The 23472-nt window shown below is 45.4% G+C and overlaps 8 protein-coding genes across 9 annotated transcripts; 3 read left to right on the forward strand and 5 right to left on the reverse strand.

The window, feature by feature from the left end:
* Positions 1-557: 557 nt before the first annotated feature.
* AGABI2DRAFT_176297 (hypothetical protein) lies at positions 558-3079 on the reverse strand (the record flags this gene model as incomplete). Its single annotated transcript, XM_006454874.1, has 2 exons — positions 558-591; positions 656-3079. A coding segment is annotated over one exon (2416 nt), but the record flags the coding sequence as incomplete, so codon positions are not given.
* A 798-nt stretch (positions 3080-3877) lies between these two features.
* Positions 3878-5179, reverse strand: AGABI2DRAFT_198583 (hypothetical protein; the record flags this gene model as incomplete). The annotated part of the gene is made up of 4 exons (XM_006454875.1): positions 3878-4036; positions 4106-4507; positions 4588-4864; positions 4953-5179. 4 exons carry the CDS (start codon positions 5177-5179, stop codon positions 3965-3967), a joined length of 978 nt encoding a protein of 325 aa, XP_006454938.1. The 3' UTR covers positions 3878-3964.
* A 1003-nt stretch (positions 5180-6182) lies between these two features.
* AGABI2DRAFT_190116 (hypothetical protein) lies at positions 6183-7471 on the reverse strand. Its single transcript, XM_006454876.1, has 6 exons — positions 7270-7471; positions 7138-7216; positions 7003-7091; positions 6739-6941; positions 6443-6685; positions 6183-6388 (listed from the first exon to the last, which is right to left on the reverse strand). The coding sequence occupies exons 1-6, from the start codon at positions 7426-7428 to the stop codon at positions 6340-6342; spliced, it is 822 nt and encodes a 273-aa protein (XP_006454939.1). The 5' UTR covers positions 7429-7471; the 3' UTR covers positions 6183-6339.
* A 2654-nt stretch (positions 7472-10125) lies between these two features.
* On the reverse strand, positions 10126-11304 carry AGABI2DRAFT_114710 (hypothetical protein; the record flags this gene model as incomplete). The annotated part of the gene is made up of 2 exons (XM_006454877.1): positions 10126-10503; positions 10594-11304. 2 exons carry the CDS (start codon positions 11302-11304, stop codon positions 10126-10128), a joined length of 1089 nt encoding a protein of 362 aa, XP_006454940.1.
* Positions 11305-12007: 703 nt separating this feature from the next.
* On the forward strand, positions 12008-16481 carry AGABI2DRAFT_239609. 2 transcript variants are annotated; one of them, XM_006454943.1, is made up of 37 exons: positions 12008-12115; positions 12176-12189; positions 12244-12609; positions 12709-12793; positions 12855-13079; positions 13136-13156; positions 13213-13266; positions 13331-13349; positions 13406-13421; positions 13473-13510; positions 13561-13589; positions 13646-13690; positions 13742-13764; positions 13817-13848; positions 13896-14015; positions 14070-14093; positions 14149-14285; positions 14336-14452; positions 14504-14567; positions 14620-14701; positions 14754-14811; positions 14867-14963; positions 15019-15048; positions 15102-15147; positions 15198-15247; positions 15300-15301; positions 15361-15454; positions 15511-15513; positions 15567-15632; positions 15686-15721; positions 15772-15803; positions 15856-15916; positions 15969-15993; positions 16053-16084; positions 16146-16152; positions 16209-16280; positions 16331-16481. In XM_006454943.1, the coding sequence occupies exons 2-36, from the start codon at positions 12184-12186 to the stop codon at positions 16278-16280; spliced, it is 2214 nt and encodes a 737-aa protein (XP_006455006.1). In that variant the 5' UTR covers positions 12008-12115; positions 12176-12183; the 3' UTR covers positions 16331-16481. The 2 variants fall into 2 exon arrangements, with proteins under 2 accessions (XP_006455006.1, XP_006455007.1); XM_006454944.1 differs by having other exon boundaries at positions 13742-13760; positions 13813-13848.
* Positions 16482-16623: 142 nt separating this feature from the next.
* On the forward strand, positions 16624-17269 carry AGABI2DRAFT_241538 (RING finger domain-containing protein; the record flags this gene model as incomplete). The annotated part of the gene is made up of 3 exons (XM_006454945.1): positions 16624-16792; positions 16846-16947; positions 17005-17269. The coding sequence occupies 3 exons, from the start codon at positions 16624-16626 to the stop codon at positions 17061-17063; spliced, it is 330 nt and encodes a 109-aa protein (XP_006455008.1). The 3' UTR covers positions 17064-17269.
* Positions 17270-17333: 64 nt separating this feature from the next.
* AGABI2DRAFT_198590 (hypothetical protein) lies at positions 17334-18973 on the reverse strand. Its single transcript, XM_006454878.1, has 6 exons — positions 18944-18973; positions 18830-18890; positions 18021-18774; positions 17821-17969; positions 17699-17774; positions 17334-17638 (listed from the first exon to the last, which is right to left on the reverse strand). The coding sequence occupies exons 3-6, from the start codon at positions 18756-18758 to the stop codon at positions 17495-17497; spliced, it is 1107 nt and encodes a 368-aa protein (XP_006454941.1). The 5' UTR covers positions 18759-18774; positions 18830-18890; positions 18944-18973; the 3' UTR covers positions 17334-17494.
* Positions 18974-21078: 2105 nt separating this feature from the next.
* AGABI2DRAFT_190117 (hypothetical protein) lies at positions 21079-22318 on the forward strand. The gene is made up of 3 exons (XM_006454879.1): positions 21079-21250; positions 21309-21895; positions 21945-22318. The coding sequence occupies exons 1-3, from the start codon at positions 21088-21090 to the stop codon at positions 22149-22151; spliced, it is 957 nt and encodes a 318-aa protein (XP_006454942.1). The 5' UTR covers positions 21079-21087; the 3' UTR covers positions 22152-22318.
* The last annotated feature ends 1154 nt before the right edge of the window (positions 22319-23472 follow it).

Consider the following 23472-nt stretch of genomic DNA (forward strand, 5'->3'; position numbering starts at 1 on the left):
TAGAGATCGGAAGATCAGAGAGGGAAGGAAAGTACTGTAAGTATCTCCTTTTTGTCCGAGAAGCGCGCGAGTATTATTGTATAACGGGTTCCTAAACCCAAAAAAAAACAAAGCAAAGAATAAAGTCTCAAGCTCCAAGAATGAACTTCAAGAAAAATAAGATGAAACAAGGGCAAGTAGAAACAATAAGTGATAAAAAGAATAATCCAATAAAGTCCTCTGGATCTCAATGACAAAAAACCAAGAGAAAGAAGTCAACAAACGTGACACCAAAAAGATAGCGGAGGGAGACCAAAAAAGAGGCGACTGCGATTCCGAAGGGAGCGCAAATGAAAAAGAAAGAGAATGAAAATGAAATAAATTGAATTAAAAGTAAGCGAAAATTGTACGTCAGAGCCAAAGAAAACAATAGCAATTTCGCAGGGAAAAAGAATAAGCTTTAATTAACGCCGTAATGAAAACACGAAAAAAAGCATGGACAAGAAACGTAACAAGAAATGTGATGACTGTAATCTTTGAGAGTTGGGATCGGATGCCTCCCAGAGAGAGAGAGAGAGACGAGGAGGTTTAATATACAAGTTTCATTCATCCCTAGCATCCAAATATACATCGGTAAAAACCTTCAAAAACTATTTCGAAAGAAAAAACCACTCACAATCCATCTCACACATTAAAACTCGACCTAGCGGAATGGAAAACATCACAAGAAGATTGCCCCGATGGTGACGCCGATGACAGCCTGCCTTCATCACACGTTTCATAAATCTCCTCCTCCATCGACGACTTCCTACTACTGTCCCACCGACTTTGATCACATTGGATCTTATCACCCTCGACACCATCGCTATCATGATTCTGTTTGCTCAACGAAGACATCTTCACAGTCGAAGCACTACTAGCCGTCCTCGAACTATTTCGCTTCATCACACTGACCACACCACCATTATCACAAATAGCATCATCAGTCGTCGGTGATACATCATCCACTCCAAGATCGGCCAATTCCATAATCCTCTTCCTCCTCGACGGTGGCGGAACACTCAACGACGTCATCATAGTCGGAGATGGCGTCTGAATCGGAAAATGATGTGGGCTATCAGCAGACGATGAAAGTGGCGATGATGGCGATGATCCAGTATGAATAGTATCACGTCTTCCCGATGCGAAAGTAGCGTAAAAAGGGCTGGACTGGCGAGAATCTCCAGATGCCACGGCTGAAAGCGACGTAGGAGAGACACGCTGTGTGCGCAGATAAGCCGGAGTAGAGGTAGCAGTCGACATCAAAGGTCTAAGCATTGGGGGTGCTGCCTGTCTTCTCTGCAACAACTTTGATGAAAAAGATGGTGGCGGTAACGGAAATTTCCCCAAAGTCGAGACTGAGGTCGCAGGAGATGAAGGTACTGCCTGTTGTTTCAAAGTATAAGGAGGAGGATTAGCCATGAACGACTTGATAAAGTTTGGAGAAATTGGAGTCGAAGGTGCACTGCAATTATGTGAACGAGCTGTTGAACCGGTAGCAATGGAAGTAATTGAATGAAGACTTGTTGTGGATTTCGTTGCAGCACTGTTTAAGTTGACGGCATGAGATTCGTTCGAATCAAGACCGTTAGAACTTTGTTCCTTGACCACGGTAGATGATCGAATGGAAGCCGAGCGTGAAGAAGTAGCAGATTTAGAGGAAATCACCGAGACGTGACTCAATTTCCTCTCCCTCTGCCTTTCATGCTGTTCCAACTCTGCCAACCTTCTCTCTTTCCTTTCATAATCCTCTGACAAGCTCATTGTCCAATCCGTAAAACTTCTACACTTCCTTGCCTTCAACTCTACCGGGACCTCCAGCCTACAAGCAGCCTTCTCGACAGAAGCATTAACAGAAGTATTGGGCTTCTGACGTAAAGGCAGAGACAGAGTCCAATCTTCGAAATCATGACCACCTGGACCAGACTCTATTCGACGAGTGGTGGCCAAAGATTGGGTACTAACGGTCCGAACCCTCGCGGATTCTTCTTCCTTGTGTTTTTGGAACAGAGTTGAGATATTGGGAGAGAGGTGATGATGATTCGAAAGAGATGGAGCAGACGGAGACGATTTGGCGCGTTCACGTACATGCTCCTTTGCCAATGTCCCAGGAAGCTCAAGAAGTCTCGAAGGAGCTCCAAGGAACAATGTCCATTCTTCATCAGCGGTGCTAGCAGTCTCGACCAATTCTCCAGCAGATGATGAAGATGGGGATGTCAGGCCAGGTGGACTCGGCAGTGGGCATGATGGAGGGGGTTTCGAAGGAGGAAGTGGCGCATTAGGCTTTTTCGTCAAACGCCTGCTCGATTTGCCCGTGGGTGACCGGCTAGCACTTCCGTCATCATCAACGGCGGTACACGCTAACAGGAAGCTATCCTGCACCAGACTTCTTCTGACAATCTGAACTTTACCTCTTGTGAAAGGATCATCGTTCTGATTTTCTGATTCCTCGTTCGAAATCGACCAAGGTGACATGACAGCAGCAGCTGATGTATAGGGGTGGACATCATCATGGTGATTATGATGGTGAGTGAAAACAGGAGTGACAGGAGAGTGAGTGGAAGTTGTCGATATGGAACGCACGGACGAAGACGGGGAAGACGGTGGGACAACCGGGCGTTTGCCTGTGGGCGCAGAGGTTGTGGGTGTGCGAGTCTCTCTTTCGAGCCGAAGGGCCAAAGGGATGTACGGGCCAAAATCACAGCCAGGAGACGCGTCCAACTGTAGACTAGATGTGGAGGCGCCGGTAAATAGGGAGTCGCCACTGCTCGAATAAGAGGCACTGCGTGCGCGGGGTTCTTGCACGAGAGCGGGAGCAGCAAAAGTGACAGTTGGAGCAGGGCGCGAGGGAAGTACGCAGCCGTCATCCTCGGTGCACGAACGAGAACGGAGACGTTTTGTAGGAGTCTTGACAAAAGCAGAAGCCTGCTGCTTGATCTTGGCAAAGACCTGGCGAGCTTTTGGGCGAGAAGGAGACGACTGAAGTGACATGCAAGTATGAGAGAGGTCGAGGTGAGAGGAGGTGTCTAGCGGGTGGATGGGAAGAGGATGATGAAACATCCTAGAGGAAAAGAATGACTTGGGTCGGGTCAGAGAGAAAGAACTGGCAGTCCTTGTTCGGCAACCGTCGGCGTCTTCTAGGGCCAGTGAGACCAATTCACTAAATTCGGCTAGTGTGAATGGATGGCCCATTATTAAACACCGCCCCTGAATCGGACTAGTGGTAGTGCTCTGTGCCACTACTTAGACTCTCCGAGTTCCAACTGGACCTCAGCTTTTGTACTTACTTACTCAATGCAGTATATCCTCATCAGGCATCTCATTTGCCTTCCTTGCCCATCCAAATCACATTGCCCCACCTCTACCTTCAATTCATCAATAGAAGTGCCATTCAATGACCCTTACCGAGCCCAACAAATCTTCGGGATCAAGATCCTCAGATAACCCCCATCGTCGCTCTTGGCCGCTCCACTGATTTGCCTCGTGCGTGCTTATTTTTTTCCTTGAGAACAGGGTCATTGCATCCCCCGCCCACGAAATCAATACGAAGTCTTGGTCGCCAAGTCACCAGCCCACCAGAAACTTCCTAGAGAAAACACACTTGACGAGAGCATAAGTGCCAAGGACCCTCAGTTTCTCGGGCATATCAAGCCGTGCCCAATTTCAATCATTTTCAATCCGAGGACATCCAAAATTGAAACACGCTAAGATTTTAATTTTTTTGCTAAAGGAACACCAGAGTCTAGCCTATTGTAGACAATCCTAGTTTTGCGGAAATGTCTTTTGGAACGCTCATGCTCCACTGACGCTCAGCTGCTCAAGCTTGAGTATGAGCTTGACCTTAGAGATGCCAAGGCTTCTGGCATGAGTACATATATATTCATACATAAATCAACATTTGACACCTATCACGAAATCATAAGACTCTCGTCTCCCATGATACTTACTAGGCCATCAACCGAATAGGTTTTCCTTCCAAATATGCTTTAATGTTCTCCACCGTCTGTCCCCAAAAAGCCTAGTTCCAATAAGATAAGAAACAGCCACATGGTCAAAATCTTGAACATTGGTATAATCACCGCCGCACCTTATAGTTGTCATCACTGATATATCCAGTGTGCGGGCTCAACGTAACCTTGTTTCCCATCTTTCTCAACGGATGATTCAAAGGCAACGGTTCAACGTCATAAACATCCAAACCCGCCCCTTTAATCTTTCCTTCCCTCAACACTTCCACTAAACCATCTTCATCAACCAAAGGACCACGAGACGTATTGACAAGATACGCAGTGGGTTTGAGTAAACGTAGATCAGAAGCCGAAATGATTCCCTGAGTTGAAGGCGATAAAACGAGATGGATAGAGACTATATCGGATTCTTTGAGTAACTCTTCTTTTGTAGATGAGAATTCTACTCCGGCTTGACTTGCACGTTCTTTGGTGAGATGAGGAGACCAAGCTATAACCCTCATATTGAACAATTTCGCAATCTAGACAACAAACAGATAATTATAGAATCAGACTTTTTCCTCTTAGATTCCTCTCACCGCCCCCGTAAACACAGACTCACCTGAGCACAATGACTACCCAATCGGCCAAGTCCAACCAAACCCAAAGTCTTCCCACCTAATCCCATCGGCACATTCTTCTGCCATTGTACATTTCCAGCTTTAACATTCGCATCTTCCTCGACAGTATGTCTGGCACAAGCAAGGATGAGAGCCCAAACTTGTTCAATAGTCGGATCTCCACCAGCGCCAACACCTGTACCAGAAACCAATATTCCTTTTTCTTTCGCATGTGTCACATCAATGCCGCGATTAATATGAGCCGTTGTTGCGATGAGCCTAAATCAGTTAACATTCAAAATTGACATGAACCAAAGTTAGCTAGTCTGAGCGAAGCGAGTGGTCTTGAAAGAGCAATCGCACTGACTTGAGATTAGGCAACCTATCCAACAACGAAGCAGTAAACTTTGTACGCTCTCTCATAGCACAAATAATTTCATAATCATACAACCGCTTTACCAACGCATCTTCATCATGCAAAGTTTCAGGAAAGGAGTCGATAGAAAGTTTATCGAGTATAGAAGACCAATTTCCGAAAGTGAAGGCGACGTTTTGATAATCGTCGAGGATGGCTACACGGACTTTGTTCGACATAATGACAAGAGTGAGAGCGACTTCAACTAAGGTAATGTAGAGCTTCTTGATAATTTGAGAACGTGAGAATGCTGTGAGGTTTAAAAATACGACTGGCTTATATCTTACCCAGGCTCCTCAGCGTCCGGAGAGCTAGAACAAATGAACTCCGAAGTAGTCAATGAAGCGTTGACCACAGCCAGTGGAAAACTAAAACATGTCAATTCTAGGAACAGAGCTGATGAGGTTGAGCCTGTTATTTGAAGAACGTAGAAGGTGTCCTCGAATATAAAAATGTAAGGCTAGTCCCAGTTCGCCAAATGATTCGGTGGAAGTTTGAATAGGCCCGGTCTCGGATTGTTACAAGTTCCTTGACCACTCTCATTACAAAACTACATTTCTTCCTCGGATTTTATTTCGACGATCTTTCTTTCTTTCACCACGACAGTCTTTCGCTTACCTTTGATCATTTGATTACTCCTTTTGAATGTCCCAGACTAGTAATATTTTTTCCTTCATGCGCCTAAAGCCTATTCGTATATTTTCTTTATAGGCGGCGTGTATTTAATGCAATCTTGGCAAATTGGGGCTCTTGAGATAATTTTGTTTACTTACATCAGTCAATCTGTCATCGATAGATTACTCTCGTAAGAGACTTATAAAAACGTCCCAGGAACTCATGGGATGTTTCGGAGGCAGGGATAAAGGCACGTTACGGTTTCCCAGTCGAGGAAACCAAGACCTAAGAAGTTCTGTGAAGGGGGTTCCTACAATTGCAACCACCCAAAGGAAAGACAAAGTCGCAACGGTGATAGCGGATTTAGCATTTTGTGCAAAGCCAGATCTAGGTCATGGGCTGCACTGATGTTAGGGGCATAGCCAAGCATGCAGGACGTCGAAATCCTTGGTTTTGTAAAGGACGAATGAAGCAGACGACGCGCGACGCAGGAAACCTACCCGGTGCGAATATGGGCCTATAATTTCCACTGAAAAGAATTGAAACAATAACTGGCATAAGCCTGATAGAGTAAATGCAAGGAATGTATCGGGCTCGTCCATGATGAATGGCGTTGAATGCCATTATAGTACTACGTGTACAATCTACGGGAAAAGAAAGCGTTTATGATACAGAGTGCTAAAGGGGGGATTCGGATTGACCATCGCAACGCCACATATAACGACTAGAACTTGTTTCTCTTCCTTAACTTCGGGTTGTTCTCTTGAGTGGCCCTAAATTGATCGAGAGTCAAAACGACAAGAGCTATCTCAATGATTGTCACTCACTTTCGATTCTTTCCCTTTGCTAATTCCAACGGTGGCTCATCAATGTCCATCGGAGCATGGTCTCTATCCACCTGAGCTCGTCGAGACGCGTTCTGTCTCTCCTTCTTGTCCACAATCTCTTTCAACTGAGCTTGTAAATGAGAGTCATACTCTACTTGTCGCGCTTTGCGCCAGGTTGTTTCTTTCGTGATATCATTGATCTTAACATCCAAAGTGGCAAGCACGGATGCCGTTGTCGAAGACCTAGCAAGAGGTTCGGAGATTGTAGAAAAAGCAACATAAATTCGGCAACGTACCAGTCCTGCAATGCTGACAATATGCTCTCCAATTTCCCTGGCTCGAGATCTCGACCCATGGTATATTCTACCTCAAGTTGACCTTCCTTTTGATCAAGCTTTCCGCGCAAAATATCGAGATAAATGGCGTCAATAATGAGATCCTCGAGCTCTCGGACATTAGGCATCTCCAACACTTTTAGCAGCTCGCCGTATGGGAGAATCTACCACAGGTCAGATATCATGAGTCATATTTCAAAATCCTGGAAGGGGGTGAGAACGCACCCTTCTTGCCGATGCTAATGTTACGATGGAGAGGTGCTTAAGTTTCGTTATCTGTGCCTGGTTGAGCTGTGGAAATTCGTCCTTGTGTTCTGCTGGAATGAGAAAACCGATAAGCTGGGATTGTTGACTCCTTACGTGAATAGTCTTGATACGTCTTGTACGCGAAGAGTTGGAGGAGTGAAAGGTGCTTAGCAAACTGCTCGTTGTTCCCAAGCTACAGCATAAAAGTTTGCACAATCCACCTGGCTAAGATCAAGCACTATGTACCTCTTGAATGTTGGGAAATTCCAAAAGTTCGGAAAAGACGAAGACGCCAGGGGCAGATGTCGCATCTTGGATGAGTTTAGCTGCGGCTGCGCCCTTGACGGACTTTGCGATGAGAAGAAACGGTTCTAATTTTGCGGCAAAGTTCGACCCCAAGTCCATGTCGCAGAATGATGAAGGAAGGAAGCAGATAGTATACGATTACGTAACACACAGTACGAACATGTAATGATTGGATCAACGATTCAACCGTTCTAGTGGATGACTTTCCGTAGGCTTCGTTTCTAAATTATGAATTTCTAAATCACTTAAAAGGAAATATTTCGTACGCCGGAATGATGCAATTCCCAAATCGAGCCTCGCCATCAGCTGATCTTGAAATCAACCACTTTCTAAACTCTAAATCTGTAGAGGCCCCCCCCCCCCCCTTCTAGATTCTAAAACTCGGCTAACTCGTTCTAAACGTCGGCTAACTGCAATTCCCATCACGTGTAAGATCTATCTTGCCAGGGTTGTCGTGGGACAATGATACATCTCTGCTTGGTATAATCCCCACCACCTTAAAAGGTAGTGGAAACATGATACCTGGTATGATGAATGATATATACCAATTCCATGTACATTGAGCCTTCTTTATCGAAAATTTGGAGCCAGACATGTATTCAAGCGAGCGTTAGTAGGCTCTACTTCGGCGACATCGAGACCCAACCACCTGTCGTGCGAAAGGGCATGGCATCAAAAATGAGCTATATTTGCATTTAGAAGATATTAGAACAATGGTCTACGGTTTCACATAATTTATGTGCATGAGCGGAGTTCCGAAATGAAGAAGGTTTAGAAAAACAATTTTGAAAAAAAACTCTACGGAAAGTCATCCAGTTACTTTGGTGTAGTTTGGGCGTAGTACTGGTTGACTGTCCGTAGGATTTAGGGATCCAAAATTCGTTCTAAGCCTTGTTGAATTTGGAGCGCAGCTCGCTCACATAAATCATTTGAGACCGTTAGGCCATTGTTTTAAATCGTTCCTAATCTAAATATAGATTGCCTAGGCCCTATAATGCCATTGTGGATGAAAGCGGAGGATACACACTTGGTAGGTTCATCAATGGAGTAGAGATATGAGCAATTCTATCCCTCTTGAAAGAACTTCATTTGGTGGGGCGGCGAGCCGCGGGTGCTGCTTTCTACTGCAGGAGTTCAGTCCATCTCTATCGTATCTTTGTCGTATCTACTATTATCATATATCATCGACCCACGACAAAACAGGCCACAAAGATCTTCCACGTGTTGTTTCAGTGTGTGAATACCGCCATTAACCGAGATTGAGAACGATTTGGAAATTATAAAAGGGGGAGGAGGCCTTTTCAGATTTAAGATTTAGAAAGCAATCGTTTTCAAGATCAGCCAATGGGGAGGTCCGATCTGGGCAACGAGCTGTTCCGCCGTACGAAATATTTCCTTTTTAGTGATTTAGAAATTGAGAATTATAAAAAAACGTCCTACGGACGGCCAGCCACTACATACTGCATTTCCTGCAGTTCGTATCTGGTTCGTATGAGACTGATTCATCTATACCCCTGTTCTGGCCGTCCTTCGGTTCATTCTTGCTTGATGAGTCACTATTTCCCGCTACTTTACGGGGTCATACTATAGAAATTTCCTCCTCCTTCAAGAATCCCGGCCTTTTAATATTTACTCCACTGTCTCTACAAAGTGGGCAAAAGTCTACCCACATTTACTTGTTACAAACCTTCGAGGTTACCAACAAGAATATTCAGGATACCAGTAGTGAGTCATCAAAATCGCGATACAAGTCGCAGCAAATTTTTCAAATCTTCCTAATCCATTTGATTTGAAGAGTTAGGGGTCTTACAATGTATGTCCATACTGTCACACATGTACAGCTCTGAATCTCACCCACAAGAAAGAAAGTCGAATCATACGCAAAAGAGACTTATGACGCACGCTGAAATCCCGAAGCTCGCGATTTCATAGTAATCCTTTGTGAGAAGCTGTTCAAAGCTAATTTCATGGATGCACGTGCCACCTTTAGAGGTTCTGAAGATGCCGAGCCACCAATAACATCGTTCGCCGGCCGATATCGAGGAATTTTGTCGCCCACCGACTCGGAAGAAGTCCAGAATATAATTAGAGAAAGTTGATGACGCAGGACCCACCCTCAAAGTTACCGAGAGACATCTAACAGAAGGACAGAAGTCGCGATGGAACTCAGAAGGGTAAGCCGTATCTTTGGGTGACTTGTCCGGGGTAACGCAAATGAGTTATTCTGGCGCAAGTTCGATGGAAGGCGGCACGTTTGGAGTCGGCATTTAATCAAGGGAAAGAGAGTGGCTTTGATAGTTGAACAGGTCAACCGAAATAATGCCACCTTGACTCCAGCCTCAATTCTGCAGGATTATCCTGGTATGGCCGGAGGTATCAAGACTTGTGAACAGGCAGGCCTTCAGGCCGCAGGCGCCACCATCAATCACAAAACATGCAACTTGCGGTTATCAGGTACCCGGTAGAAGTTCGGTTCCACATGTCTTCACCAAACCTTTAATAGGATCATAGTGGGTAGGGCATCTGATGCTCCGGGACTCGACCCTATGCAGGTGACGACAACCCATGTTTGATTTGTCATGGAAATTCTCCAACTCCATTGATCAGAGGTCGGATGACGGTCCAAAGGATTTTGTTTGAAAATGGATGATTGTTGGCAGGGATACCAAAAGCGGGACAGGAGATACTGACGATTCGATACAATTCTTGATCATTGAAAGGGCATATAACACAGGTAACACAGGTCAGAGGACGTAAAGACAAGGAAGTCAAAGCGGGGGCAAGGGCGTTTACCAGCTACACCGAAAGTCGTCCACCAAGAACACCATCTTCTAGTTGCGCACCCCAGTCGTTCCCGTTTCCGGGTGCTATATCGCTAAGGTCCGTTTTTGTTTGGATGACTAAACTAGGTATCACGGTGTAACTTTTAATCCTTCCTTGCTCGATCAGCCAAGCGATAGCTTGATCAATAGCACGCGAATACGCAAATGGGGGATATCGGAGGTGTAAGAGTAACCTCCGAGCCCCACCTTTAGAAATAGCATATGCATGAGTGCATTTCGGCTTGAAAGAAGGATGTAGGTGATGAATAGTTCGAACAGGTTTTGCGAAAGACGAATTTTTTCCTTCGTTGGAAGCTTGTGAATACACATTCGGGAGTGGTGGATGAGTTTCCTCATTGGACCAGCAGTGGCCTAGTTGTGGGCGTTAGAGCAACAAGATAATGTAATGTGATGACCCTGTCATTGACGTGCCTAAGAATACCATATCCCAATCCGAGGGAAGCGATTTCCACAGGCTGGCGAGCCGCTGGCTGATGTCTTTTTCCATATCGATATCGTCTTCCAATATGATATACGTGCTATCCAGGTCCTGATGTTTGTTGTTGGCTATCTTGTGGAGAACTGAAACATGCGAGTACCAACAGGCAATCCGAGCGCGAGTGAGGATCAAATGTTCAGGCAATTCAACACTGAAGTTGAGGATACGATAGTCATCCATTGCACATCCGGTTGGTCGATAAGGTGCGGGGTTATGAACTAATATAGGAGTTGACCATACAGTATGGGCCCAGAAATCGATAGGTGATAAGGATACCGCTAATTGGTCGATGTGGTCCGGCCAGGAAAATCGAACTTGCCCCAAGGATGGACGGTCGTGTGAGTTATCATTGGGGTTAAGTATGATCGGCTTCCCATCGCGCACTCGCATGACCCATTCCCAGATTCTTTGCGTTAGTTCATTTGTGCCTGGAAGTGCGTCCACGTATGTCCACTGCAAGCCCAACGCCTTTCGTAAGATCTCCATTCGAGCACGTCTGTCAAACCTTGCGGGGAGAGATAGCATGTAAATGTTCTGAGCCACTTCCAATGCTGTAGCGTCACTGTCGGAAACGACAGTGGATGATATCCCAGCTTCTGTCGCATTAAAGAACGGACGTGGGAAATGAGCATCAAGATTCGGGAAATTGGCCATCCAGAGGAGAAATCCCAATAAAAATAGGACGACAGTGGGTAGAGAGATACGGCGGGCCCTTCCTGTGAGCTTTAAGCGAGGAAATAAAGTAAGAACCATTCGGAAAGGAAGATATCGTCAATGCCAAGGTGAAGAAGCTGTTCAAGTTACATATTCCCACGATTTACGATTTACGTCACCTACACGGCATTTCCAATTTAATGCCTGATGTCAACTTGAGGTTTTTGGCTTCCACCTCTTTGAATACTACAAAAACTCACAAGACGTCTACTTGAGTTGAGTATACGACCTGATACAAACGATGAATTTCGTCAACCACAGTCCCACGGAAACCTGGCGAATCCAAATTTGGCTTCCCATGAAATTGGATATTTTTGGACGCGAATGGAACCTCGATCTAATCTTGACATCCGCATGTTCCATGTCCATGTGGATCTCAAATTCTTCTGCCATTCAGTTCGTTCAATCAAACGCCAGTTCATTTGATCTAATTGCCTGAATCGCATGGGCGTCGAGATAACATTGGAAACATCTCTTTCTCCGATCTTATCCGGGTGGTCACTTGGCCCACGTACGCCTCAGCGTGAACAAAATGTCATGTGGAAACAAACTAGCTCAACTGATGAACCAATAAGTCTGGCCGTCCCGGCCGATTTGGGCCCTATAAATCTCCTCTCTGCGGGTTTTGAGTTCCTCAAGGACGGATCCCCAGTCCCACTAGGTGACATGACTGACCTACGCCGTACCAGTAGGTCCTCTACACAGGGCGAAAAGAACATGGAAGAGGGTGCCTTCGTTGAACCAGTTAGCGGTAAGTGCTAGCTTTTAGCTATCGTCTGCAGCACTCCTTAACTAGATGCCATACATGTAGAGAAGCAAATGGCCGTACGTTCATTTGCATATCTCCCTGCCTTACGCCATGAACTGACCTGTAAACAGGTGATCGATCAAACTCACTTTGACGATCCCAACCTGGACAAGGACCATCTTGCTTTCGACGATGAAAGTCCCTACCCAGAGGTTCGCTCTGCCGTTTCCAACACAGACGACCCTACAATGCCAGTATCTACCGTGCGATCTTGGGTCATTGGGATCATCTGGGCTATCCTCATTCCTGGCCTAAATCAATTCTTCTTCTTCCGTTACCCTTCTGTGACTATCACTGGTATTGTCGCCCAACTGTTGTCATTTCCCATCGGTCGTGCCGCAGCTGCTTGGGTCCCGAACTGGTCGGTTTTTGGTTTCCAACTCAATCCAGGCCCCTTCACCGTCAAAGAACACGTATTGGTTACAGTGAGTTATTTAGTGTCGGTCTACATGCATTTCCGATTACTGACTATCGTCTTAGATCATGGTGAGTGGAAGAGGGTCCACTACATTGTACACATCCTCACATATTTCCAGGCTACCGTTGGCTGGCAATCTGCCTATGCCACGGATATCGTAGCAGTTCAACGGGTGTACTACGACCAAATCTATAACTTTAGCTGTACGTTGATGTTTTTCGGCTTATCAATGGTGACGCGGAGCTTACTTATCACCGCCTACAGACCAGTGGTTCCTTGTGATGTCAACTCAGCTCATTGGTTTCTCCATTGGTGGAATTGCAAGGCGTTTCCTTGTGGCACCACCATCAATGATTTGGCCCTTGAACCTAGTCAACTGTGCTCTCTTCAATACTCTGCATTCTCAACAGTATGCGGGTATTGGTACACGTGGGGGTATCAGCCGTGAACGCTTCTTCGTTTATGCGTTCCTTGGTTCTTTCGTCTGGTGTACGTCTATTTATAACTCTCGGCCTTCATGAGTACCGACCTGACCTCGTTCTTAGACTTCTTCCCAGGATATATCTGTAAAATAATTTTTCATTTCAGCATTGGCTCCAGCACTAAAGTCCAAAATTCACAGTCCAAGCACTTTCGTATTTCTCTTGGGTAACTTGGATCAGGCCAGAAAATACAAGTGAGTTATCCGAAATATATCAATAGGTTACAATGTCTCATCTTATGTATCATTTTCCTCGTAGCTATTGCGCAACTATTTGGGTATGTGATTTTACTTCAGATCCTACAAATGTGAATCTAATCACACATCCCGTCAGCTATGTTCATGGAATGGTTTGTTAAATACTGTGAGCTCTGACAATTTGCTAAAGTACGATGTCACAGGGAATGTCCGTCATTACATTCGACTGGAGTCAGATAGCGTAAGGAAAGCGATCCTATTTTCCACGCTAGTACTTACAAGTTCTCACAGTTATATCGGCTCACCTTTGGCTACTCCCTGTAAGTTCACGTCCAAACATTCGGTGATACTCGGTATCAACATACGGTGTATATAGGGTGGGCTGAAGCCAACATCTTCGGCGGATTTGTCTTTTTCTTCTGTAAGTTCTATCTGGTGTTTTTCACGGAATCCGGACTGACGTTCCTCACAGGGTTCTTGTGTCCCATCCTGCACGTAAGTCCCTTTCAAATTTGGATGAAGAAATCGTATTCAACGGCGGTCGCAGTTCACCAATACCTTTTATGCGGAGTACATGCCGTGCGTGTGTTGAATCATTAACTGAACCAACACTAAATTGCCATTAGTATTTCTTCTCGCACATCTTACGACAACACTGGAAACGAATACAACGTCACGAAGATCCTTACCCCCGATGCTACTCTCGATCTTGAGGCATACCGCAACTACAGCCCGCTATTCTTGTCGTAAGTACCTGATTATTCATGGATATCGCTTGTCTCACAATAGGTGAACTTTAGAACTACATTTGCAATATCCTATGGGTTCGTAGCTTGGCTTGCATCTAAAACTTAGCTGATTGCTCACAATTTGGATTAGCTTGTCATTTGCGTCCATCACAGCCACCTTAATGCACGCATTGTTGTACTTTAGGAAGCAAATCTGGATTCAGGCTCGTCGTTCCCTCCATGAACAGGCTGATGTCCACGCTCGTCTGATGTCTCGGTACCGTCAAGGTATATTACTTTAGCTGTCCCTTCATTCCTTTCCTGAATAACATCTGTAGTTCCCGAGTGGTGGTACCTCATCGTATTCCTCTCTATGTTTGCCCTCGGAGTCATCTGTATCGAAGTTTGGCCAACTCAAATGCCAGTCTGGTGTTTCGTTTTAGCCTTAATCATCGGTTTGTTTTCAATCAAACTCCTGTGGCTGAAATCTCACTGAGCTTTTGTAGCCTTCGCGTATATTATTCCCATCGGAATGATTCAGGCCATCACGAATCAGCAAGTCGGGTTAAAGTGCGTTTATTCTTTCTATTTTCCTACAAGAAAAACTTATCGTTTTGCTCAGCGTAATTACCGAACTCATCATCGGTTATATGCTTCCAGGAAAACCGATTGCAATGATGATGTTCAAGACATGGGGATACATTGTGCGCCTCTATCTTCATGCTTACTATGAAGTGATACTGACACGACTCGTAGACCATGGCACAGGCACTTCAATTTACATCGGACTTCAAGCTCGGCCACTACATGAAGAGTTAGTGCTTTTGACTGCGAGGTATAAATCACCCGCTAATATTGTTGCTTGTCAGTCCCTCCTCGCACAATGTTCACGGCCCAAGTCTTCGCGGCCATTGTGGCTGGAACCGTACAACTAGGTGTTCAGGCATGGATGTTCACTAATATTCCGTAAGTTTCCTGGAAGAAAATTCAGGATCGGCTGAACTATAACTTTTTCAATCAGCGATATGTGTTCCCCGGATCAGAAGAATAAGTGAGTGTTTTGTGGTATTTTTGTATTAGAGCTTTCGCTAATATTCTATCTAGATTCATATGTCCGAGCACTCAAGTTTTCGGAACTGCGAGTATTATTGTGAGTAGTTCGGAATGCACTATACTGCTTCGTATTGACAGGCTTCCCAGTGGGGTGTTATTGGCCCAGGCCTGCAGTTCTCAAAGGGACAGACGTACTAGTAAGTGCATATTTTCTCATCTTATCCTTATAACTCACCTAATACATTTTAGTCGTATGTTATCAGGATTATCACTCCCGAAATAGGGTGTTTGTTGACAATCTTATCTACAGCGCTTCTATTCTTCTTCCTCGTCGGCGCCATCGCTCCGGTTATCCCATGGCTTATAAGCTTTAAATACCCCAACAGCTTCCTTAAATATGTCAAGTAAGTCCACGGCCGTTTCTTTGTTTCCAATAACCAGACTAACGGATTGCCTATAGTTTGTGAGTAGGATTATGGTGAAGTTTGATTGTGCAACCAATTGAATCTCGAATAGCCCTGTTATCTTTAACGGCACAGGTCTCATTCCCCCCGCTACGGCTATTAACTACGTTCCCTGGGCGTAAGTCTCGATTATTATATTGCTAGGCTTTAACTCAAAATGGATTATCGCAGCGCCGTTGGCTTTATCTTCAACTATGTTATCCGAAGGTTCGTTATCTGGTTCGCCTTTTTGGAAACTTCCTTATCACGCCACTCAGGCGTCACTTTTCGTGGTGGACCAAGTATAACTGTGAGTATGAATGAGATAACACGCATAGGAGTGTATCTAACTCGCTTGATAGATGTATTATCCGCCGCCCTAGATTCTGGGGTCGCTATATCAATTATTGCTATCTTCTTCTGGTAGGACCATCACTCTGTATCATCTATCACTACAACTCATATCATTGCACAGTTTGCAGTTCCCAGAGAACGGAGCAGTCAGTTGTTTTTTTCCCCAATCTGTACTTCATATCGAAATTCAACGCGTTCATTCTAGATTGGCACCACTAATATCTTAAACTGGTGGGGGTGAGTATCTTTGGCTCTTGCTGTTATATATTCTTGCTGACAGGAGATTTGTCTGAATCAGTAATACGGTAAGCATATTCGAGGCCTGTGCTGGTAAAGTCTTGGGGCCAACATTTTTTTAAAGGTGCCTTTCACCGGTGCAGATGGAAGGGGCGTACCATTGCGTCAACTTCAGCCCGGCGAAAAGTTCGGGTAAGCCAACTGAGCAGAATAGCGACTTGACTTATTGCTCACTATCTGTTTTAGACCGACGTCGTGGTAATGAAGTTGTTTGTAACGATAAGATGATCACGATGTATTTACTGCTTTGTGACAATCCGATTGTATGACAATGTATTATGTATCTCAACGCGAGTACTTATATTTTGCACGAATATGGAAAATACCTTTGCATCTGTGAAAGCATAATGCGAAAACAAAGGAAAGGGGAAACAGAAGAGGGTGACAGTGACAGTGACAGTGCTCGTGCATGTACACATGGACAAACAACGCGTACGTTCCCGCAGATTGAAAGTGGCGTTTTTCAATGCAATGACCTCATGAAAGTCACCATCAAGCACTGGCATGCGGTAGCACAATGGCGATGGGATACCGGAAAGTCTGAGCCGAATAGCGATGACAGCGAAGGCGATGTTTGTGGTATTTGTCGCGTACCTTTTGAAGGGTGTTGTCCAACTTGTAAGATGCCAGGAGACGATTGTCCTTTGAGTGAGTGTGTTACTTCTTGCGGTAATGCGGATGGACTGATAGGATGTCAACAGTTTGGGGAGAATGTACCCATATATTTCACATGCATTGCCTCCTCAAATGGCTAGGTACGGCCGCGTCTAAACAACAATGCCCGATGGACCGCAGAACTTGGGGTATGCCCACGAAGTTTTCACTGGTGGCAGTTCCACGCTGATAATTGACTGAATTAGTTACTGCGGAGCGGAAGGTGGCGGAGTCCGATACATCGACTGCTACCAATTCTTCGTGACCTAGGCAAAAAGATGGCAAGTCCAACACCCAGAAACTCCCTTGACTTTTTCAATGAGCAGGAAGATGGATTACGGGGGTATACGTAGCCAAACCCCAGACTTCCAAACGTTCAGTCTCTCTCATTGATTTTCAATTGCTTGTATGTAGTGTAGTCCAGGACAATTTCATCCTTGTAAGGGAAGGGATGATCCCTTGTAGTCCAGTTCTACCGGCACAAGCTGTCATATCGGATAACAATTTCATATAAGGATCATCCGATAGAAGTTGAGAACAAGCTGATTACGATATAGCGATGTTTATTATATGCAGCATTAAAGAAACAGCGAGGTCTTCGTAAGTGTAGTCACAGTTACACATTACCCGCAGACATACATCCAATAGGGACAATTGACTAGTAGGTGCAGGGGGTATCCGGGGTGGGGCCCCATATTAATCCAGGAACCGCGAATCGAGGCTCATTTCAGCAATCGTTCTCACTTCATCCTCTGTCAAACCCAATCCTAGAGGCTGTTTTGCAAGTAAAAGGGCATATTCCGCTGTTAGTGAATTTCTGAAAGGTAAAATATCGTCTGTCTGTTATATCGCGAAGAAGATTAGTCCGTGTATAACTGACAATAGTAGACATGAACTTACGCAAATAGCTAAAGGATGTTGTTGTTTTAGCCAATATCGGATATGATGGGAATCGAGGTCGGTAGCAGTTTTACACCTTGAAGCGGGTTAATGCGTGAATTGATGGAAGATAATACCCGTACAGCAGGTTAGAAGTTAAACAAATCTCAATACATGTCTGATTCTCCATCACGATCTTCCTTGCTTCCTCGTTCAAGAAGGTGGCATGGCCCAGTCTGTCAGGTTTATACGAAAGCAATTTCAAGGTCTCTTCAGGTGAGTTTTCCAACGTCTGTGCGGTTAATTTAGCCTAAATAACTAAAAGAAAAATGATCAGCCGCACCTCAGCTATATGCAGGGTAATTCCTAATCCTCCGATCCTTGCTTTTTCGAAAACATGCTTCCACTCCTCTACGTTACCTTTGTTCGGATCTCCACAAAGATCCACGCCTGCAAGCCCCAATCCTTCATCCTTCAATCTGATTGCAAGATCCACAATTTCTTCCATAACCTCAACGGACATCCTTCGATCTAAAGACGCAATAACGCTTATCCTCCTTCTAGTTGACCCATGTGCTATCGATTCGGGTAAGGGAGGAAGGGAATGGGAATAGGACGATGTCACAGAGAGGACTGTTCGAAGGTATACTTCACGCGACATTGTCTCCGTCGAACGCGGGGTGGTGCGTAATTCGAGATATGTGCATTCTGGTTCTTCATCGCCATCGTCGGCTTGGAAGAAAGCATCTAAAACACCTCTTGTAGCTCGTGCCATCGCCTCAGGTGTACTCGTCAATGCGTATATGGCCGGGAATAACCCGAAAAAATCTCCAATAGCTTCAATTGTGACACCGTTTCTAAGTTTTTCCAGACCCGCTTGTACCGTGTCATTCGATACGCCAATTTGACCATCTGCGGAGGGGGGAGAGTACGACTGCGCGAGTTCTTGGAGGATCGCAAGTGGGATTGAACCATTTAGATGAGCGTGTAGTTCAGCCTTGGGAAGCCTTCGGATGAATTTGACCTGGCTTGGCGAAAGAGACGCAAGAGCACGCGCAGCTGGTCCCGCAATTATTGGCATCGTATCAATATGGAGGCTGCAGCGCTGATTGTCAGAACTTGAAATACATCCATCGATTCACATTGGTCTACCGGGATCAATGTGCGCTCGTTTGCGGTACGCTTGTTCTGCGTACTTGGCACACTAGTGGGACTGAAGGGTAAATTACAGGTGTGTAATATGAATTCAGGGAGTAAAGTACTGACATGTTCGACGCCAATGCACAGAACTTTGACAGAAAGAGGGAAGCGGTGACAAACTCATTCCCACAGTTCTGTCAAAGGTCTAAACGCCGAAGGAGACCGTGATCTACCGACCTGATCGACAGAATTCGACACATTCGTCCATCTTCTCTCGGAAAGATTCGCATAACTTGTCAACTCTGAGTACTTCAGCGTTTACCGAATACTTTCTGCTATTCAAATAACGTACTTCATCAGGGGCCAAATGGACATCCTCCGAAATACTAAACTACTGAGAGCTGCCTGTAGCTCCCAGTTTCTTCGTCCAACCTTAGAACTTTCTTGCAACGTCCACTATGGGAGACTCAGGCAATGATTCCCGTCCCATCGTGTCGGCTTTTTCCAAGCAGCTGTCTCCGGAATTATACTTTGGCTAGGGCTGGCAGGCTGGCTTTACGAAAGTGATCAGATTCCAAGACTACTCAGGCCCCGTTTATCCAAGTTCTGTTCAACGAAAGTAGAACATAACGCGAAGTTCTAGGCTGCAACTTCCTGGCAGTTCTCAGCCCCTGTACCTCGATAGATTGCGATATCACCGATGACATCACCCCATCACTGCCCTAGTCCCGAAAAGGTGTGCTAAGAACAGGACTGGGGCCTTCGCTTGACGCTGACCCTCTCGCTATAGGTCACCAGCCCGGCATAAGTTTATAACTCCCATCATGCTCGTTGGCAACCCAGATCATCTATCTTGGTGAAGTAACAAATGGGGCTTATTTTCTTGTCCTGCGCCGAAGAGACATTTGTTGAAATGACTTCTCTTTCCTAGTAACATCTCTTTCGTCGACAAGATATCCGAGGTACGAAGTGAACAATTTATTTACTCTATTTTTTGGGTCGGTTTTGAACTGTACTCCTGAGTTATTTACGAGAAAGCAGAGATAAATTTATTCACAGCCGTTCGTCGTAATGGAAGAAGTCTAGATCTCGTTTTGCGACCCTCCACATATCCGATTTCGGGGTCACATCGGTCCTGTTCCAAGTAGGTAAACCCCGAGTCTTCGATTGTCTTATTCCTATCCTACAAGTCATTTACAGCCTTGTTCGGGGTTTTAAATGAAGAAGGGTCACTAGCACCCTAATATTCTAATTCCTGATATTATACGAAACGACGATGGTGGAACCCGTAGTACGACTCGGCCCAACATGGACCCGCCCGCAGTTCTGCTGAGAAATAAAATTGTAGCGCACGCTCCCGCTTCTGATGGTCTTGTATGCCATTCCTGGGGTACGATATTTTGGCATTTCAGGAGCGACTTGGCTCAGCCAAGTTGTAAGTGTTGTCTATTAGGACCCCGGTAATCCACATACCACATACCGAAGCGCGGTTCAAACAGATCTCGGTGGATGCCAAAGTGAACCCTTGGGCACGAAAGTCCATTCTGTTCTAAGGCGGTAAGGTTTCCAAATTTTAAACTCCCATGTAGTTGCACATACGTGAACAATTTTCTTTGTTCGATACACCGCCGCTAAGCCGGAATGTATCACGGATGTGATTGTTGCACAAGCGCAACTGGCCTTCTACTTTGCTCAGATGCTTATAACATAGGGCAGTTCTGGGGCAGTTATAAATTCCCGCGGCGGTGTGCGTCGTAAGGGTTGTCAGGGTAAGGGTACGGCTCGGGCCATGGCTACCGCGTTTCACGAACGACAATATTCAGGCAACCCCTACAAATCACAGCCTGGTCCTAAAGTTACATTGAGGTAATCAGGAACAAACTTGGAGAGGAGGAGCCAGATGGCAGCCTAGTAGATTACCTGGCGCTGGATGTCTTTAGAGTATGTCTATTTCAACCTTTAAACTTTCTCCTGGGCAAAATTATTACAATTTTTTTTGTTGTTGCTTGGAGGTCGGATATCGAAAGTCGGACAGATTCCTGTAAGTTTTCTACCTATTCGGAAGATATTCCTGAGGACTGATTCGGATACAAAATTCGGAAAATGCCCTTTTGTCAGGCCAAGATAGGTATTATCCGGGGTAGCCTATCAGATCACAATAGGCTAATTTGCTGTGTTTCTTCTCTTGGTATTTTCTGGTATATAAGTAAAGAAAATGTGAATAGATCGGCAACATACTAACTCAGAGAACTTAGAATCCCTGAATCATCATGAAGGCCTTGTTGTGTTCAGCTCTTATCTCCCTTGTATCTCCCGTATTCTTCGTGCAGGCCATACCTACTCCCCAAAGCAGTGGAATCAAGACTATTGCCCGCGATACTGCTACCCAACTCCGTGGGAAGCGCATCGCCGACGTCGACATTTTAGTTTTTAGTACGTTTCACGCTCAATGCATTTTTGACAGTCGTTCATATCTGTTGCTCCCACTCAGGATTTGCCGATCTCCTAGAACAGCTTGAGGGCGCTTTTTACACTCAAGCACTCGCAAAGTTCCAGGACGCGGATTACGAGGCTGCTGGCTTCTCCGGTGCTCCTGCTCAGCAACTTGAGATAATCCGAGGGCAAGAAGCTTCACATTCAGCCTTCTTGGAGAGTGCCGTGGAGTCAGCCGGAGAATGTCCCATTACATGCAACTTCAACTTTGACGCCGTATTGGAAAATGTTGCATCTGTGTTAAACGTCGCTCGTACTGCTGAACAAATCGGCACGTCGGCATTTGCCGGTTCAGCTCACCTAATCATGGACCTGAGCCTCCGTACCAGAGCGGTAACCATCTTGTCAGATGAGGCACGCCACAACAGCATTCTGAATCTTATATCCAACACCGGAGCTCCTTTCCCTACTTCCTTCGACATCGCTCTCAACGCCAACGAAGCCCTGGCCCTAGTTGGGCCATTCATCGACGGTCCATGTGATGCCGGTATCCCTCCCAACCCATCGTTGGCAATCACAAACGAAGAGCCTGTTACTACAGGAAGTCTCGTCACGTTTAGCTCCACCGCTTTCAACAGCTCATCCGTAAATATTTTTCTTTTTTTTTATAAGATTATCGTTGACTCTGGTCTAGGAGAATCTTTTCTGTCAGATAATAAGCGGTGAATTACTTACGGCAGTGTCTATGCCTCTAAGTGAATGCACTATTCCTATGGAGGGTGTCATGGGCCCGGCCTATATCTGGGTCACGGCCGATCCAGAACCACTCCCCAACGATGTTGTAACTCGTGCGATGGTTGAAGTGGTTGCAGGACCTGCTCTTGCATTCATCGATAAATAGCCTCAAGCTCTTGATATTGCAGAAATCGGTAGCCATTAGGCGGTAATGTTAGTTCAGTAAAGGTTCAACCGCCGTGCTCGTGCTCGTTACTTGCATTTTGACTTCTTCTACTGGGAAATATTTTGTACTCTTGTAGCCTCCTTCCAAACACAACACGTTTGTTTCCTTATACTGGTATCCCCACAATCAGCTACGCCTCAGCCCTCTGGTACTCCTATCGCCGCTTCATCGTCGAGCAAGCCCTATGCTTACGATAGCCACTTCCACAAGCAAACCTACTGAAGATTTTCGGGGAGCAGTTTCTTGATAAATAATTGAAGGAGGCATGAGAATCATAGTCGCTTGTATGGTCGTTTGGACTTGTATTCTGCATTTTTTGTTGTCGTCATATGTACCAATATATTGCCATCAAAGGCATCAAACTCAATTTTAGATCTGATGTACGAAGTTTGATTGCTTTCTTTTTTTAATTTGTAGGGTAAGTTTCTGTGTATCGTATGAAATGCCGCCTTGCAACGTCATTTCTGCCGAACACGCCTTAGCATATTTGTTCAAACACGACGAGGTCCGGCAGTGAGTAGCCGATGTAATATAATGGAGGGAGCAGCAAGGGGAGCAGTGCCAGCTGAGGCACCGGCTGTGCCGCTATCACAATGGGCTTCAACTCTCAGTCCGAAAAATTGCGCCGTGCTATTATGATATTCCGGGCCGACCTTCAGAGGTAGCCTGAAAATATGTACCATAACCCTCCGTTGAGAACTGGCACCGAATAATGGATCATATGTTTCTGCCTCATACGTTTGCACTGACCGGCGACCTATTACGGCCTTATGACTTATTCAAGGTTGAGCTTGAGCTTGAACCAATGCTTACAATATACTGAACGGTGAGTGGCCGAAATGGCCGAGCGCCTCAAAATATCTCGTTTTGGTATGTCTCAGAGTGCGGAAGGGTCAACTTCATTTCAAGTTGATGCGACTCCATTTGGAATTGGACCGCCTCTGAAATTCCAATATATTGCTGCATAGATGCTATCAGACTACTGGAATACATAGATGGCAGAAGCCTTACAACTCGCAAATACGTTGAAGGAGATTGCGTTTGTAGTATGGGGGCACTTCCAGCGCTGTTTGTACCGAATGTCGTTCCGGGGTATGCCTTCTAGTCTTTAGGAGCAATGCACACGGCTATACTGTATTTTGTATAGCTTATACACAGCTTGTCAGGGGCAAAATTGAGACAGCCCATTGGTAGCATCGTATCTGGTATATAAAGGTAAATGTAGCTAAGCGAGCAAAATTATCAGAATCCCCGTTTCAGC

The sequence above is a fragment of the Agaricus bisporus genome (genome assembly GCF_000300575.1).
Source record: "Agaricus bisporus var. bisporus H97 unplaced genomic scaffold AGABI2scaffold_1, whole genome shotgun sequence".
Lineage (NCBI taxonomy): Eukaryota > Fungi > Basidiomycota > Agaricomycetes > Agaricales > Agaricaceae > Agaricus > Agaricus bisporus.

Excerpts from the sequence above, each read along its gene's own strand:
- AGABI2DRAFT_190116 (XM_006454876.1), bottom strand. The coding sequence starts at position 7,428 with ATGGACTTGGGGTCGAACTTTGCCGCAAAATTAGAACCGTTTCTTCTC. Across the intron at positions 7,217-7,269 it reads AATTTCCCAACATTCAAGAG|CTTGGGAACAACGAGCAGTT; the intron begins GTACATAGTGCT and ends TTTATGCTGTAG. Across the intron at positions 6,942-7,002 it reads CATTAGCATCGGCAAGAAGG|ATTCTCCCATACGGCGAGCT; the intron begins GTGCGTTCTCAC and ends GACCTGTGGTAG.
- AGABI2DRAFT_198590 (XM_006454878.1), bottom strand. The coding sequence starts at position 18,758 with ATGCCAATAATTGCGGGACCAGCTGCGCGTGCTCTTGCGTCTCTTTCG. Across the intron at positions 17,775-17,820 it reads TGTTTAACTTCTAACCTGCT|GTGTAAAACTGCTACCGACC; the intron begins GTACGGGTATTA and ends ACCCGCTTCAAG. Across the intron at positions 17,639-17,698 it reads AACATCCTTTAGCTATTTGC|ACAGACGATATTTTACCTTT; the intron begins GTAAGTTCATGT and ends GCGATATAACAG.
- AGABI2DRAFT_239609 (XM_006454943.1), top strand. Across the intron at positions 14,094-14,148 it reads ACATTTGCAATATCCTATGG|CTTGTCATTTGCGTCCATCA; the intron begins GTTCGTAGCTTG and ends AATTTGGATTAG. Across the intron at positions 14,568-14,619 it reads AATCAGCAAGTCGGGTTAAA|CGTAATTACCGAACTCATCA; the intron begins GTGCGTTTATTC and ends CGTTTTGCTCAG.
- AGABI2DRAFT_190117 (XM_006454879.1), top strand. The coding sequence starts at position 21,088 with ATGAAGGCCTTGTTGTGTTCAGCTCTTATCTCCCTTGTATCTCCCGTA. Across the intron at positions 21,251-21,308 it reads CGTCGACATTTTAGTTTTTA|GATTTGCCGATCTCCTAGAA; the intron begins GTACGTTTCACG and ends GCTCCCACTCAG. Across the intron at positions 21,896-21,944 it reads CCGCTTTCAACAGCTCATCC|GAGAATCTTTTCTGTCAGAT; the intron begins GTAAATATTTTT and ends ACTCTGGTCTAG.